This window comes from Melozone crissalis, unplaced genomic scaffold (genome assembly GCF_028551555.1).
Source record: "Melozone crissalis strain CALT ecotype California unplaced genomic scaffold, PUWL_Pcris_2 ptg000005l_1, whole genome shotgun sequence".
Taxonomy (NCBI): Eukaryota; Metazoa; Chordata; class Aves; order Passeriformes; family Passerellidae; genus Melozone; species Melozone crissalis.
This window is the reverse complement of record NW_026535783.1, coordinates 39,304,449-39,322,588: the sequence shown is the minus strand read 5'-3', so window position 1 is coordinate 39,322,588 and position 18,140 is coordinate 39,304,449. Positions and strand designations below refer to the sequence as shown.

General features: G+C 35.9%; 1 protein-coding gene across 4 annotated transcripts in view; it reads left to right on the top strand.

Moving 5' to 3' along the window:
* VPS13A (vacuolar protein sorting 13 homolog A) overlaps window positions 1-18,140 on the top strand; it is a 107,004-nt gene that overhangs the window by 50,943 nt on the left and 37,921 nt on the right. For all 4 annotated transcript variants that reach the window (XM_054288370.1, XM_054288360.1, XM_054288387.1 and 1 more), the window contains exons 36-47: window positions 3,663-3,787; window positions 4,597-4,766; window positions 5,411-5,631; window positions 6,755-6,987; window positions 9,983-10,075; window positions 10,540-10,896; window positions 11,639-11,740; window positions 13,068-13,226; window positions 13,344-13,605; window positions 14,483-14,643; window positions 15,721-15,824; window positions 17,098-17,395. In XM_054288370.1, the coding sequence (XP_054144345.1) occupies window positions 3,663-3,787; window positions 4,597-4,766; window positions 5,411-5,631; window positions 6,755-6,987; window positions 9,983-10,075; window positions 10,540-10,896; window positions 11,639-11,740; window positions 13,068-13,226; window positions 13,344-13,605; window positions 14,483-14,643; window positions 15,721-15,824; window positions 17,098-17,395 (2,285 nt within the window). The remainder of the gene's footprint in view (window positions 1-3,662; window positions 3,788-4,596; window positions 4,767-5,410; window positions 5,632-6,754; window positions 6,988-9,982; window positions 10,076-10,539; window positions 10,897-11,638; window positions 11,741-13,067; window positions 13,227-13,343; window positions 13,606-14,482; window positions 14,644-15,720; window positions 15,825-17,097; window positions 17,396-18,140) is intronic.

The window sequence follows — 18,140 nt, the reverse complement described above, 5'->3', positions numbered from 1 at the left end:
ACAGTAAAGAAGTTCTGTTTGGAACTTCCTGTCCATAACTTTCTGCTCTGTGCATCTCACCATCCACTGATCCAGGCAACACTTGCAAGTTTGCCAGTGAGGATGTTCTGAAAGGCATTATTTAAAGCCTTGTTGGAGTCAAGGTAGACAATAACCACTGCTCTTACCTCATCCATCCAGGTAGTTAGAGAAGACATCATGTTGGTCAAGCATGATTCCCCTTAGGTGAATCCTTGCTGACTACTCCTTTTTGTCTTTCATGGGCATAGAAGAGATGGCCTCCAGAATGAAGCACTCCATCACCTTTGCAGGGATTGAAGTGAGGCTGTCTGGCTGGTAGTTCCTTGGGTTCTCCTCCATTGCCCTATTTCAAGACTGGGATGACATTTGGTTCCTTCCAGTCCTCAGGCATCATTCCTAACCGCCACAGCCTTCCAAAGACGACTGTGTGCAGTCAGCTCTCTCAGCATTTATAAATGTATCCTGTCAGGGCTCTCTATATGCATTCCAAGTAGCTTCACCCCACTTACATCTTCAATGTATTTCCTACTTATGTGTGAGTAGTGGCAGAAGCTCTTTATTCATCTATGGAGTTCTCTTGCCCCTTTGCCTGATTTCTTGCTCACTGACCTGCATTGGGATGCCAGTTCTTGAGCCTGGAGGAAGTGATTCTTAAATGTCAGCTCCTCTTCCCTGCAGGCCTGTTCCCATAGATTCTTCCAAGAGAATTCTCTGAAGTGGCTGAAGTTCTTTCTTCTGAAGTCCATGGATACAATCTTACTTGCTGCCTTGTTCATTCCTCACCTAATTTGGAACTCCGCAATCTCATGATCACTATCCAACCAAAGCTCCCCCCAACCTTCACATCCCCCACAAGGCCTTTCCTGCTGGTTAGTGTGACATCAAACAGCTACAACATTCCTTGTGAGATCCTCCACCATCCATGACAGGGAGCTGATCAATGCTTTTGAGGAACTTGCTGGGTTGTTCGTGCTTCAGAGTGATGGCTCTGCAGCAGATGTCAGGGTAGGTAAAGTGGAACCAGGGTTTGTGTTTCTGAGGCTGCTTTGTGCTGCATGTCAAAGGCCTCATTCACTTCTTTCTCCTGCTCAGGTGGCCTGTAGCAAACACCCACAACAGTGTCTTCCCTATTGGTGTGCCCTGACCCATGAGCTTTTGACTTGCTCGTCATCCACCACAAGACAAAGCTTGATACATTCTGGATGTTTGCTCACATAGAATGTTTCTCCTAAACAGAATATTGCCCTTCATGACAACATTCCAGTCATGTGAGTTATCCCACCACATCTGTGTAATAGCAATTAGGTCTAAGTCCTTTGACTGCACTTGTTTCTCCTGTTTGTTTTCCATACTGTGTGCATTGGTGCACAGGCACATTATAGAAGTATTTGGTTGTGCAAAGGGATGCCCCCTAGTCTGTCTTGTGGTTAAGTCTTCAGATGCTTATATTCCCTGAATGTATTCTCTCTTAAGCCTCCTTTTACTGCTTGAGTGGTCACTGTAGTTCTCCCCTTCCCACACCTTATCTCTGTCAAGCCTGGCCCTGTCCTCATTCCTCTTCAAATCTAGTTTAAAACTCTCTCAACAAGACCTGCTCATTCCTGAGCTAAAGCCGTTTTTCCCCTTTGAGACAGGAGAACCCTGTTTGGTGGCAGCAGGCTCAGTGTTCTAAAGCCTGACCCATGATGAGCCAAACCAAAATTCTGATGGTAACACAGAATTGCATTATCAAGGTATTCATCTGCATGATTTACTTGACAGGACAGAAGAGAACACAACTTGTGTCCAAGATCCCGCCTCTTGGTGGCACCTCTTATCTGAGCCCCAGGAAGTCAGCAGACCTGTGGGATGGGTCCAACTGGCATGCTGGGCCCTCACTTCCCCTCAGAAGAGAGTTGCAACAATTACTTTTCTTTCTGTCTTTCTTAACCTGAAATTGTGATGCATTTGGTTGACTGACTTGCTTTGGGCAACTCCCCAGGTAGACCTCCACCTTCACTATCATTTACTTCACCCTCAGATTCTGTAGCCTCATACCTATTTCCTAAGGTTACCTGTGAAGGCAAAGGAGATGATTCTGCTGTTGCCCCCAGCAGGCACCTGTTTGCATTTCCCCCTTGTCTTTTAGATCCCCTCCTTCTGTCTGATGACAAGAGTGTTGGCGTTCCCCTGACTTGTGCTGAGCTTCCAGCTCCTGCATTTCTCTCAGGAATTTTCACCAGCCTGTTTTTCTGTCCAACCCCTTGATACTCTTCAGCCTTTCCACTTCTCTAAGCTCAGCCACCAGGTTCAGTATATCATCCACCTGGTCCCACTGTACACAATGGTAGTCTCTTCTGCCCTCTGATGCTAATGCCAAGCTCAAACACTCCCTGCAGCTGCAGACCTGAACAGGTGCCTGTTTCTGAGAAGCATGATCTGTTTTGCTGTGCTACTAGCAATGGCTTTTGGCATTATGGAGGTCAGTGTTCTCACTGTTCTCGTGGAGTAGGTGAAAACCACCAGGTGAGCTCTCCTCAGGAGCTGTGGAGGGTCACCCTTTCCTTCTACATGCCCTGCCCACATGAACTGCTGCAGCAAATGCTGTGCCACATCCTTCTGATGTGCCATGTCCTGTTTGCCCACATTTTCACTGTGCTCCAAGTTCTTATGCTCCCTGGAGTCGTTTAAATCTCCCTCGGTTGCTCTGGCAAGGCCCTCAGCATGTAGGCTTCACTTAGGAACTTAGGAGAGCTCCTGGGCCCTGCCAGGTCTCCCATCTCAGGTTTCCCTGACTCTGGGAGCCCCCTGCCAGGCTTTTTGACGTATTTTGCCCTGCCAGCTGTAGCCGCTGATGCTGCTCTTGTTGCTGCTGTCACTAAATGCCTCCTTAGCTGATGAGGTTGGCTGACTGCTAGTGGACCTATTATCTTTACATTGTGGTTTGAGCAATATCTGACAGTAATAATAATGAATAGGAGCAAGTGAGCCACTGAAGTGGGTTTTGGGGCATGACATGTAATGTAAAGGTCTTGTTATCCTGGCCATAATGCAAGGCAGTAAAGTCTCTTGATCACATTTGTTAACATCCCAACTTTGGAAAGCTACCATTTTACTCTTTTTCCTTTATATGGTGGTTTCCTTGCTGTCCTGATTTAGATCTGTTTGTCTGTTGTAATGATGACGCCCCTGAAAGTTGTTCTTATTTGATACATGTCACTGCCCATTGACTCAGCACGCAGTAGAAGGAAAAGCGAGTAAAGAAAGCCATCTTTTGTTGAACTTCTTTATTACACGTGAAAACCAGCAACAATGTGGCAGATGAACAAATGAGGAGGAAAGTAAATTTGTATTCTTTGTAGCACTCTTGCACATGGTAGTGTTAACTGGAAGTTGTGCATTTGAGTTTTAAAGATGATAAAAATCTCATGTTGAATATGTAAGGGGCGAATATAAATTTTATATTCTTAAATGTGTGATTTTGCCAAAAGTAGTTACATAAAGTATGATAAACATATGCTAAGTGTGGGTGGATTTACATGTGGAGAAAAAGCTTTGTTGCTGTCTTTATGGTTGTAAGCGAGGATATTTTGTTTTGTTTTTTTCCTTATTTGCAGTCAGGTAATTTTTTAAATATTAACCATTTTTTTGATTCCTGAAAGGTGTAACTGTTGTGACATCAGCTGTGGTGGAATTGCATTCACCTATGAAAATAAAAACAACACTAAAACTGGACTTCAGATTTGACTCTCTGACTTTAGTGTTGTATAGTCCAAATTCAAAACAGGTAAGTATAATTTTGGTTACAAAGAGTAGTCAGCAGCTTTAAGATTGCCTAGAGTCCTCAAAATTCTGAACAAGAATAGCTTAATTTATGACAGAGAAAGTGTGTTCTAGCAATAATAAAAAATGTGATGGAAATGAGAGCACAGCTATGTTGTCTAAATTGCTTGGCAGATACTACAGGAAATAGAATAGGCAGTGGTAGCACATAATACATGGCATCTTCTGTCATCTGACTAAAAATCTGATGAAAATTTCTATTAATTTAAAATATAGTTTGGGAAGAAAAATATGCAGAGGAATGCAATATACTAATTAATTACATGTAGAGATGGGTACATGGACACACACAAAATGGTGGAGAACAATTCTTAAATTTGTCAATAGGAATACATTTATATTCATCTTGGTTTAAACTTACAAAACTTGTCACTAGATTTCTGACTAAAAGTTTGTAAGTTATTGTAAACTTAGGTCTCTCACTTATGTTAACTTGCTTTATAAAGATGGTAGAAGGGCAAAGCTTTGCATTTTGAAAATTTTGTCTTGTATGTGGTTGTGGTTGTTTGTGGTTATCAAGCTAAAGACCCCAACATTTTGAATTATTAGTGGGTTTATTTAATGTATTATTTTTGAAAATATCCCAACATTTAATTTATTATTTTGGAAAAGATCCCAACATTTTGAATTATTAGTGGGTTTATTTAATTTATTATTTTTGAAAATATCATCAGTTAGAGTAAAACTGTATATCACACCTATTTATTATTTTTGCTACCCATAATGAAATCTACAAATGTTTCATTTAAACAGGTTAACAGTTTGGATCAGAGAGATGACCTTTTGAAGCTTGCAGAGTTTAAATTAGTTCTCATGTCAGCTGCTCTGAAAATGTTATCAGATGGTTCAATGAATGCTTCAGTCAAACTCGCAAACTGTACATTAGATGATAAGAGACAGTCCATCCAGAAGGCTACACCCAGGTCTGTAATTTTGCATAATTTACTGTTTATTGGAGTTAGACAAAGAGTTCATAATGTTTACATTTCATTAGTATTCTGTTAAAACCGCAATTGTTTTAGTGTAGGAGTTCTTAAAGTACTTATTTCTGTGCATGCATGTGTTTCACATGCCTTTTGTTCCACGTCTTTGTGAGAAACCAGTGCTAGATAAAAAAAAAATGAAATAAACAGAACTTTAAATATAAATTTAACAAATGTGCATAGAAAACAATTTCACTTTCCACTTTAATGAAGTTTTAAGTAAGACTGAGATGATGTCTCATGAATAGTTACAAACTTCAGTAAAATGTAGTGCATTTGATATGTAAACCTACATACATACATACATACTTACATACATACTTTTGATATGTAAAGGAAATATGATGGTTTGTCTTGTTAAATTATTAACATCTTAAGTTACCAGTATGGGATTCCAGTTAGTTTTAAAGTTACAAAAATTTAGTGCTGCTGTTTTTATTAGTCATGTTCCAAAATTATTTGCATTGCTTTTTAAATTCAGTCTTCTTAATGTATTGCATCTGGAATGGGAATCTTGAGTGTTTTTCAGTATTTGTGGCTGGCTTTTTATTGTTTCCTTAAATGCCTCCTTAATTGTGTTTCAGAATGGTGGAAATGAAACGTGGATTTGAAAAAAAAGTTATGGTGGATGTAAACTACAAACAGGGGAGAGATGGCACTGCTCTTGATGTTATTGTTCAAGAGATCTACCTTTGTGCAAGCATGGAGTTTCTACTTACTGTAGCAGATATATTTCTAAAGGCTAATGCAGAAAGTGCTGCACAAAGAAATCTCAAACAGCAGTCATTACCTGTAAAGGATCAAGGTATATACCAGTATACACCTCGAAATAGCTTAAAATCTGCATTTGAATATCAGCTCAGTTTTGATATTGTTATATGTAAAAAATACAGTACTCCTTTTATGCTATTTCCTATGTTTATATGTATAGAATGGCTTGTAACCATTGATGTTTCTTTCTTTGCATCATGGAAATAGATTAATGACATTTAGTATTTCTTTCCAAATGAAGTCTTGTCTTACTAGAGAAAGAGGATACCTAAAATGTACGTTTAAAATAAAATGGGATTAATAGAGGAGTATATTATATATATTGTGCTTACATGTGGAATTGGCCTGCCTGATATTGCTGCCAAGAAATGTCATTTCAGTTGTCCACTGATGTGCATTTCTTCCTACAGCAGAAAACAGATTTTTAGCTTGAGTACCTGACAACAAAAATTGGTCCATTAGAGCATCAGAGCAGGAAATACTCTTTTTATGCTTCCAGGCTTCAGATAGTTGTCATCAGAGACCAAAGCAAGTCCCTGGTTTTTTGGTGGTGTTTTCCTGTGCTCTAAATGTTGTAGTTGTGTTGCTGTCAGCTAGGCCTTTTGTGATTATTTGCAGATGCTCAAAGTCTGAACAGAAAGGAAGTCTTATATGAAAGTGTATTTTTATTACAAGTGTTTACATTAGTCATCAGTAATGCTGCATTATTCTCCCGTGGAAAAATGAGCTACTCCAGAGAGCAGAAAATGTGCCCAGCATTTTTGTAAAGCTCTTATCAGAGTTGGCAGATGTAGGTATGGAGTGAAGCTGATACATTTGTTAATGTCAGAGATAGTAACAGTGGTGATACTTGTCATTTTCATTCAACAGTGGTTATCTTTTTCATTTTGATAGAGAAACTTTGGGAGTCTTCTGTTGTATCTAAGAGTAATTAGATGTTAAGTGGTTTTGTGTCTGCAATGAAGAGGCTAGAAATGGCAGTTGCCCTGAATAGTCAGTGCCTCCAGTAACTAATTATATAAGTTACAAGAATTATATAATTAATGTAATTATTGTTATTAATTATAAAATTAATTATATTAATAATTAAATCAACAAGAAAATAATTGAGATTTAATCTTTGAACAAGTAAACTAATGTTATTTATATTTCTGAAGCATCTGTGCAGCCTGTATCTACAATGGAAGTGAACATTGTTGTTAAAAATCCAGAGATTGTGTTTGTGGCTGATTTAACAAGAAGTGATGCTCCTGCATTGGTGGTTACAACACAGTGTGAGGTCTTCATTAAAAATAGCCCTGAAAGATACAACATGACAGCTGCTGTTAGAGAAATACAGATGAAAGCATGCCCATTTCTTCCAGAAGAAAGGAAAGGGAGCATTACTACGGTGAGTTTGCAACCATGCTGTGTGTTTAAAAGGTGCCATGTAACTTAAAAGGTGCTGTGTAACTAAAATACAGATAATTTCTGCAATGTTCATCGTTAAAATGTATGCTACTATATAGTACTATAGATTTACAGTATGAGTAAAATTTTGTGGCTAACATTTTGTTGATTTTATTCTCTTTTGTCTGATACACACCTAAAGCGTTGTCTTGATCTATGGCATTGGGGTTTGCTTTGTATGACAAGCTACAATGCAGAGCCCCAAGGAGTATAATGTTATCTTTCATTTCATATGTAAGCCCAATAAATAGAATTTTGTAAGCATATGCTATGTCAAATGCCATATAATAAATTTGGAGTGCTGTTAGTCTAAAACTTTGTATTAAAGACAATATGTAAGAGAATAACAGTGTCAGGAAAAAAAGAGGGAAGTGCATATTCAGAATCATGTACTTACTGTATGCTGTTCATAAATTCCTTTATGTTTAGGTCTATAGATCTGTTATAGTAAAGCTGCCTATTTATATTTGGCAACACAATCAGACTTGTTAGTTACTGACCAGGTGAAAGTCGCACTGACTCCTGGAGCTTCTTGCAGCTTTCCTGACGGTACAGCAGACTGTTCCTCAATTAACTCTGTGATGATATCATTGCATTAAACAAAAAATTGAAATTGGCTGTATATACAACAGTTACCCGTGTTCTCAGACCACAGAGGAGTTTTGAAGAGCAAAACTTTTCAGCTCTCTGTATTGCCTGCTTACTTATGGAGTGATGTAGGAAAGACCAAAGCTGTAAGCAGAAAGAACTGGATCTTCCTTTTCATCTGAGTTTCAGGTAGAATCATAGCACCTCAGTTTACTCCTTGGGTTTACCCAGTCTTTAATTCCACTAAAATGTTTATGTAGTCATTTCGGAAGTGATGCACTAGCATTGATAGCCACAATGCAAAATTGTTCGACTTCTGGTTTTGTGGCAGGCAAATGTGGCGTAAATGTTACTTTCTTTGTAGAAAGCTATTGGGCATGAAATTTTCCCTCTTACGGGAGTATCTTCTGATAGAATCTCTTATCTCAGACTGTAGAAACAGGGAAAAAGATCTGAATCTGACAGAATGCTTGTGTTATAGATAGGGAAAAATACTTCAGAGGACACTAGTTTCAGTGCTTAATACCTTCCTTGAAAGATTCAGAACGTTTTTGAGAAAAATCAAAAAAAAAACACCCGAAAAAACCTAGGTAGGAGCATAACCGCTCGTTTTGAAAGTGTGTGTAAGCAAACCTCTGAACCCAGGCTTTTCTGTAAACAATCTGATTTTACTCTGGGAAAGTACACTAGTTTGGAAGCAAACCACGGGGAGATCCCAAGTCAGAAATACAATTTAATAGGAAAATTAAAATACATTTAATAATGCAGAAACACAGATGGAGAAAGAATATAAGGTGACACCTGTTAGTCAGGGTATTGGTAGCAGTCTGATTAATTGGTGGCTGCAATCCTGTTGATGTGTCAGATGTGGTTCTGTTGAAGGCAGTGATCCTGTAGAAGGGTTTGATCTTCCTCTGAAGGTCCTGTGGTGGCTATGGAACTCTTGGCCTCTGAGAATCCAGTAGCCATTTGTGATGTTCAAACCTCAGATTATATCCAGGTAGAAATGCTTGGCTCCTCTCCCTGGGCACAGCATCTCACAGTGGGATGATGTAATTTTATCAGTCATGCAGTGAGGCTTGATGGCCCATTAGGAGAATATATCTCTCTCCCCCTGCCCTCTGCCATCTGTCCCCAGACAGATGAGTCGTGGAGGAGATAAAGAACACTGTCCCACCTGCTTTTAAGAGCTTATGAAGATGGTGATAGAGTACATACTTTTGGATACATCTTACATTCTGTAACCTAAGACAGAAAGTAATTAGGTTGGATGAATTCATCCTTTTGATGACAAAATCATCAAAACTGAAAGAGACCTTCAGGATCATTTGATCGAACTCTCAACCCAGCACTACCTTAGTCACCTCTAAACCATATCCCTAAGTGTCATGTCCAAATGCCAAATAGGGAAACTAACCTCTAGATTTAAAATAGCATGAATGATGAGGGTTTTTTTGTGTATTTCTCATATGTGTGTTGGTCTAAAGAGAAATCTGTTATTTTTCATTCCTGAATGTAATACAGAGAAAGAAAAAAAGGTAATTCGAGCAATAGGGTAAAAACAATATTATGGACAAAAACTTCTGTTAGATCAAACTTATTTGGGAAAAGTGTGGTTAGACTAACTCAGGGTATATCTATGCCTCCAGCATCTGATTCAGATATGGACAGAGATGTCAGAAAAGATTGCTGCATCAATATGGTTTGAAATTATAGTTTTTGAAAGACTGACCATCTCAGATGGGGATTTGAGAGCAAATTTTCCTGTCTGCACAGTGTCAGTATAGTCTAATTGCCTCTGAGTCCTCTATTAATAACATTGCATTGGTTTTGTTTATAGCATACCTCTAATTTGGTAAACTTTGGCAAGTGAAAATGTTCAGGGACTGATTGCAAAACAAAGTTGGAACTGAGTGATTGTGTTTCAAATGTCTGTATTGTTGTTCAGGAAAACTGTAACTGTGTCATTGCTGCATTGCAATTGAAAAACGGGTTTTCCTCAGAAGTCAGAGACATGATGATGCAGGGCATTGAAGGTATCAGAAGACTTTACCCTAAGAATGGGGTTACTGAAGTGTAATGTATTTTATTGTAGTTGACGTTTCAGACTTTAATGATTGAGAATGGCTGAGGTGATGCTTCTGGATACTTGTTTTTTCTTTCATCATGTTACTAACGTTCAGATTTCTCTTAATTTTGAAAAAGCAAATATAGGTAAGTTTTCTTTCAGTAAAAAGGAAGAAAACCTTTCATTAATATAAAATACTTTTTTATGTGTATGATTTCAAAGCAAGTTTATAAAAATATTTTTCTCTATATATGACATGTATTTTTACTTTATTGTATAGGTATTACAGCCTTGTGACTTGTTCTTTGAAATGAAGCAGTCAGGTACTAGTCCACAAACAGCTGATCTAACCATTAAATCTCTAACAATAGAAGTAAGTAGACTTGTGTTGTTTTTAATTTTCTACTTCCCACTAAGCAGGCTATGCAGTTGCTTCAGGAATGACTGAAGTGGGAAATTGTTCCTGTACTTCATTGGGTCACTTACCTGTTGAGCATGTCAAAATGAATAAAATTGAAAATAAACAACTGTGTCACTATGCTTCAGTTTTGAATCAGTGTTTTATTAAATGCCTGGTGTGCAGAGATAAGTTTTGAAGTGTTTGGATAAATCATTGAATGAAGTAGTTTAGAAAGCCTCCATCTGGAAATAAGGCAGGGATAGCAAATGTGAAAAGATTGAACTATTGCTTGTGGAAGGGAAGTATGTTCAAATGAGAGTCCTGTAGAAAATGGTAGCATTTTGTTATTGTAACATACTTATTATATTTTTGTGTCTGAATCTAGCTATTTCTGTACTAGATTCTCATTTCCAGTTATTCCAATTTCTTATTTGCAGGTTTCACCAATAATCATAAACACAGTAATTACTATTACATCAGCACTTTATCAAACTACAGAAACAACGAAAGAAGAGATTAGTCAAATTCCACCTGACTTGTGGAATAAGAAAGATATAAAAAATCTGAAAATGTGGTTTCTTGAAGAGACTAATGAAAATGGAGATAAAAATCCTAAGACTGAGCTAGTTCCCACAGGAGAGTCATTGAAACTTAATATAGAATCTGTTTTTATAACACTTGAAGCTGGGGTTGGGCACAGAACAGTGCCAATGCTTTTAGCCAAGTCCTCATTTGTTGGAGAAGTCAAGAACTGGAGTACTCTAATCAACCTACATTCTCGCCTTGAGCTAGAGGTAAGGAATCCTACATAAAGGAACAGAAGTTTTCCTAGGATGCTAAACCTTATTGTCTAAATCTTACATGCAAGTTATTTAGACAATAGAAGAAAAATAACCCAAATATTTGGTGACTAAACTCCTGCAAATATGTGTTGTGGGAGCATGATGGGAATGAGGGGTTAAGATAGCTAAGTTAGAATGAAAATCTAATGCATTAGATGTAATGTTAATTAATACACAGTAATTGGTGTTATGCAGCCTCACATTTACACTCTTTGTAAGTTCTTAAAGACCTGTTGCATCAGTGTTAAATGTTGTAATGGCAGCTGGCTAAAAGTCTCTAATAATCTTCAGTTAATGTTACAGTAGGATATATAATGTGTTGTTTCTATAAAACAGTTTTGTTCATAAAACATCCAAATGGACTCATATTTGGAAATGAGTAACAAAATTCAGTGATTGTTGTAGGTAGATTCTTCCTTATTTGTAGTGTTTTTGAATTCCAGTGCACCTACCATTTAAGCCGAAATTGTATTTTAAGTGGCACAATTTTTATCACTTATTTGAAAGGACTTTGCAGTAGAAACTTAGCTGCCTCATTTATTTTTCTAATGCATTTGTTTCATCTTAAGGTAGCTGTTGAAAGCACAATCTGATTATGAATCTTTTAGATTACCAAAATAATTAATATACTGTAAATCAGAATTTTTTATTTAAGTTTTATGTAAATTCCTAACTGCTTTCTGGATTTTGATAGGTACATTATTTTAATGAGATGTTTGGTGTGTGGGAACCTTTGCTTGAACCACTAGAAGTTGAGAAGACTGACTTATTCAGGCCCTGGACTCTTGAAATCAAGGTATAGTTTACAGAGCTGAGCTCAGATATTGCATTATGATACCTTAAAAAAACCAAATCCTCTCCACCTTTCATTTCTGAGACTCATCTAACAATTTTATTCCTTGTTGGTTACTGGGAGTTTTTTCCCAAATAGTAAATTCTTGTATGAGTTCTTATATTCACTTCTTATATGAGGAAAGATCCAGACACTCAGATGTGTTAAATATTGTCTTTCAAGTGGCAAAATTTTATTCTAGTTGCATAGGGTAATCATAACAGCTTTATATCAGTTTGTCCTATTAGGCCATATGCTAATGATGCATTCAGTTATTTTGGAAAGACAAGCCACTGCTCTTGTTCCACAGTAGTAGTATAGCAAAATTGTATTGGAAAAACTGATAGCTGTTGATTAGCACATAGAGTACTGTGGGAGTAGTGTTCTTACCACCTAATTTTCATCTTCCATAGAAACAGTCAAGTTTCTGGTCTCAAACTAGATAAGGCTTTATCAAAGAATGGGAAGTACCTTTTATTTTCCTCCTTCTGTCTTATCTGTTTCATTTCATTGTTTCCTGAATTTTTCAAAATTGTTCAAGTATTTTTAACCTGGTTGCACAGAACTGAAGATCCACCCTTTTCCTAGGACTATCATTATCAAAAACTTTCTACAGTGATAGCCTCAGAAGGATAAAGACTGTGGACTGAGATACTGCAGTTAAGAAACTGCTATTAGAAATACCCCCGACAATTTTCCAGAGAGGTACAAGACATAATACAGGAAAGAGGTAAAAGATAATGAGTCAAACCTCATGTCTTCTCACCTCGCCCTGATACGAAATAAAACATTTGGAAATACATAATTTCCAGAAGTGTTGAAGGCTTGAGAAACATATTCCATCAGAGCTTTTTATTTTTTCTTTCAATCAAATGAAAACAAATAGGTATTTGATTTATGGAAATACAAAAAGACTAAATTTTCAGACTGTTTTAACACTAGGAAGGCAATTATGTGTAACATTTTACACAGTGTTGCTCAAGAGGTTAAGATGAATGTTTTCAGTATTTACTGCATACATTAGTAGTTAGTATGTATTTTCTTTACTTTGGAATAATTATAAATTTCGTTACTCTTACTTGAATTTCATTGACATCCTGAGTATATAATTTGTCTCTTGTCTTCTTCTCTCCCTCTTTGATTTTATTTGAGAATAAAAACATAAACAACAAAAAAGGAAAATTGTGGCAGGACATAGAAATGGGAAAGGGAGACATAGAAAGTCTTGAGGTGAAACTTTCTTCTACAGAATGAGTGGTCAGATAAGAATTCTTTAAATATCTCCTTTCAGATGAAGAAGGCTAAAAAAGTGCTGTTTGAATCAGATGATGAAGAAGAGGAGAACTACAAAGTTCCAGAATATAAAACAGTAATAAATGTTTCCTCAAAAGACCAGCTCAACATTACACTGTCCAAGTTAGGACTGCAAATGTTGAGTAACTTGGGCACGGTAAGAAAGATTTCTTAACTATGTGGTGTTAGAGCTGCTAGATGAATACTTGCAGAGATCATCTTGGTGAAGTCTTACTCATGTGTTTATATTTTTTATTGATTCTTTGCTTTCTAGGCATTTGCTGAAGCAGCCAGTCAAACTTCAGACGTCTTCAAAAAAGATCGAGCACCATTTGTAATAATAAATTCTTTAGGAGTTCCCATCACGGTCTCGCCTAGTGATTCCTTTAGTGTCCTTAATGTTGAATTTGGATCAAAAATATTTCATTTAGAAGACAAAGAGAGTTTAAATATGGATTTTGTCAGAAGTAGAAGTGAGAGTGACCAGTTCACAGCAATGACAACACTGAGTAGCAAGAGATTTTACATTCAGATATGTAAGTTCTAAAGTTCATACATTTTCTGTTTTTGTAAATGTTTATCATCCTTAATACAGTGTCTTGTACAGGTCAATAAATTTTGGAGGACAACATAACATGAAAGGAGCGTCTCTTTGAATTCTGCATGCATGGCAGTATTTGAAATCCTGCTTTAGCCTTTTCAGCTTAAAGTTATATATATAATAATACTTGTTAATTTATGCAGCATAGGTTTTTTTCTGCTGTGATAAATTATTTATGTAATAATATTTATTGAGTCAGATATTTGTTTGCATTTATATTTTATTGCAGGATTCAGCTGCTGAAAATAATTTTTGTTTTAAAATTGAGTTCTGTATATATGTGTGTTTAATGGAAGTTACTCTTAAAATGGATGTTTTTTAAAAAAGATTGTTTTAAATAATTTTAAACACCCATAGCTAAAGCTAAAATTAAAATTCAGCTATTTTTAATGGTGTATTTGTTTAAAATTTAAATTGATTTGTTGTAGCAATTGGCAATTTTTCAAACTTGACCATTTGATGAATTGTTTTTACAATATAATACCTGTGCCTTGTTAATAAGCTATTACATCTTTTAAATATTTCCTGTGAGGCACTAATTTTATTTGCAGTAGCAAAACCCACTTAAATATTTGAGTGATAGACTCATTTACTTTTTTCCTAGTGGCAAGAAAAGAATCTTTGCTGTTTCCTTAGTAACACTGCAAGGGCAGCGTATTAAGGGTGCTGATTGTACTTTTTCATCAGGCAGGTGGTTTTTTTATTCTTTAGGTTGAATGACACAGAAAGTTCTATTGAATACACATTTTTGTCTTTCAATTCTTTCTTTATGCTCCTTTTGAGCATTTAATGTCTCTTCTTGTAAATTCTAGGTCCACATAATCATTCTGCTGTGGAAAAGATTCCGTTGACTAAAGTGGGTCGATGTATTTACAAAGTGAGACATGAGGAATCAGGTGTTGAAAGGTCCATCGTCAGTCAAATTGACACTGTTGAAGGAAGCAAGATGATAACTATACGTTCCCCTATTCAGGTCATTATTTATCCATTCATTTAATTTTTTAATGAATGAAAAGAATCCTGTAGTCTTTAAATAAACATTGAAAAAACATACTTTAAAACTTCTCTGAATGGTCCATATAACTTTGCTTTTTGTTTGATTTTTCAAGAATAAAAACCATTTTTAAAGTGACAGATGGACTGGATGCAGGTAGACACCAATCAGACTTTGGATCAGGACAATTAATTAATAATGTTAACTAATACTGACTGTAATTTTGGTCTTGAACTATTTGTTTTGTATGAACTAATCAAACTTCATTTAATCTCACCGTGGTTCCACAGGTTATCCTTCAGTCAGGTTATTTCGTTTTCTTCATCCTGTACCATTGATATGTTATTTTCAAATTTAGTACAGTGTCAGTTGAAAAGTGAGACCTTTAGGTATATATGTCTTTTGATTGCATAGTATTTTTGAAAGACATTATATGGTTTATAGCTACAGTGATAAATTAGATACTGCAGTTCTATAGAGATAGTGTTGTTACATTTTGGTTGCTTTTTTTCACTCAAAATGGTTCACGACTTGGTTAATAACAAAATTTACTATTATTTTCTAAATTATTTTTTTTCTAGGAGCTAATTAAATTAACCCTAAAATAAATAAAAATAAATAAATTGCAAGAAAGATAACTAAGTGTCCTGGAATGGACATTACGGATTTAACCTGAAACTTCTAACTTCCCTTACACTTCCACTGTAGGGATTTTTGAACCTTGTATCTATTATATTTTTAGGACACCACTGTTTGGAAAGTTACCATATAGCTGGGATTTACTTTCCTTTGGTTTTTCAGAGTCTTGTGTTTCTCCTTGAAAAGCTTTTTGCAGCTAACATATCTATTTCATAAATAAAATACAGCATTTAACTGCACAACCAGGTCATTTAAAAATATTTGCTGTTTTAGAGGCAGTTCTTCTGAAATACTGACCTTGAATGGTATATGGGTAAGATGAAAAACAAGACTTCCCCGACTTGCTTTGTTAAGCTCAAAATACTTTGTCTTTACAGTTTTTCCTAATGTGTGTTGCTGGATTTTTATTTTACACAGATAAGGAATCACTTTTCAATCCCTTTAAATGTTTTTGAAGAAGGAAGATGTTTAGGGACTGCTTCACCAGAAAATGAATTCAACATACCCTTTTCTTCTTACAGGTATTTATTTTTCTCTTATTGTAGAATATGTCTCTACATTTTTGATTATTGTATCTATACAATTATGCTAAAAAATTTGTTTACCCTTGCTACCTAATACTGAAATAATACTGTGTTGTCATTTTTAGGTAGGATCTTTTCAGGGCATGTAGTATAAGTTAAACAGAGTACTATTTCATTGTTGAATTGGAAGGATTTTGAAATCAAATTTTATGAATAAGTTAAATTAGCTAAGCTACTTTAAAAATCTGAGCTCATGTACTTTTGGAACACAGTAATTGCAGTCTTAGTGGGTGATGTTTGGTGATTAATGCAGCTTTTTTGTTTTTTCTGAAAAGGCTTCTTTTAATTTTTTTGATATTTACTTGATAATTCTTCTTCTTGATAATCTCTTACTCTGACATAAGAGATTAAAAGCTATAGATTTAGACTCTATCAAAGATGTAAAAAAGACTCATCAACCTTAGAAAAACTTGGCATATAGCATAACTGTGTTATTATCACAAACTAATAACAAAATTGCAACGAGTTTGAATGTAAACTTTAGTTGAACTGTAACAAAGTTTTATGTAGGTAGGTTTGCTTTGATGGATTTTTTTTATGGTTGCAGAGACTTTTCCGTTCTGTTTTCTCCCAAACACTCTCCTCGTTTTTAATAGTGAAAGCTATATATCTCCTTTATTACTTATGTTGTACTGTAGATTCATTAATTCTTTGATATTTCTAACCATCTGTATGAGATTTAGTGATGTTCTGATTCCTTGCACAGATGAGTTCCACTAGGCAGTCAGGAAATGTGTTAAAACTGTTCAGAGCAGCTGTTTTAAATTAAAGCCATTGCCTTATAAAAGCCATGTGTGTAAATAATCCATGAACTAACTTGGTGCTTTATATGACTGAAAAGAAGGGCACTTTCTGTGCCTTGGTTTTAGGAGTAAGTTGTTGATCCAGGCCTTTAGCTTGGAACAGGAACAGAACAGCACCTGTAAGGAAATTCAGTAGTCTCTTCATAAGACTCTCCAATAACCCTTTCTTTGTAAGGGAAGCATGTGGAGGTATGGAACAAAAAACCCAACTGTTAAAATAGTATGAGATTTTGGGATCCAGTCCATCATTTGATTCCTCCTTTAATCAAGATAGAGGCAGGCAATGAACTACTGCTAGAAATCTTCTTAAATACAAATAATACTAGAATGTCCCTGTTGCATAGTACTTTTTTATAATTGAAACATTCAGTCACATGTTAAGTGTTTAAAAATGTTTTCATTTACAGATCCGTACTGAGTTTGCAACCACTAGCCAATGAAAATGGAGTGGGTGCAGAATTTGATATGTGTGAAGGAATTACTTTTGATGAAATTATGAAAAATGTTGAAAGTTTATTACAAAGGAAATGCCAATCTGTGAAGTCAACTAACCACTCACTTATCATCAATATTGTTCCTGTAAAAGATGCATTGACCACTTCGTTAGGTGCAGAAGATGAATGGGATTTTCCATATGTTGTTCATTTATGGCCTTCTGTTCTTCTTCGCAATCTTCTTCCTTACCAAATAACTTACTCAGTAGAGGTAATTGTATAATGCTTGAATTTTAGTGATGTTTCCCACTTAAAATGTGAAAGCTGTTTGAAATGGAGATTAGAACAAAGGGGTTCTGATGGAGTATTTTTTAAGCAAAATCTTATAAAGGCAAGTCTTATATAGTCTAATAAAGTCTGTATTTCCAGAATTGAAATATCACAGAATGTGAAATGTGGTGTTATTAAGCCATGCTTTAGATATATATGCAAAAGAAAACTTAACACTGTACAAGTTGAGCCCTGTGAGAGTCGCTCAAGTGCAACTTCAGCCTAATTGAATAGTGCAGCTTTTTCTGTGAAAAATGTCTCGGGTGAATCACCCTATGTTAGCATTTTATGTGTAGTCAGTGTTTCAGCAGTAGCATACTTTTCTTAGGCCTGCCTTTTTGCCAGGTTTTGGCTTGAACTGCAGCTTACTGCTGGACTTCAAATTGTTTCCAGGTGAAATTAAAAAATTAGGTGCACTTAGACTGTTAATAGACATTCTTTCCAGTGCCAGATGAGAGACAGACTTGAGTAAAATACCTAAAACATGCAGTGTAGACAGATTCCTCAACACTGTAGGTTTCATTGTATGGATCTGGATTGTGTCCCACTCCTTATTGATGTTGCTTAGGATAATGGAAATACAGTTGGGAGGCAGATTTTTTTTTTCAGATGATCTTAATATTTAGTATTTGAACTCAAGTAGTAATGGTAAAACACTAATAGTAATACTTCACCACAAGTAAATA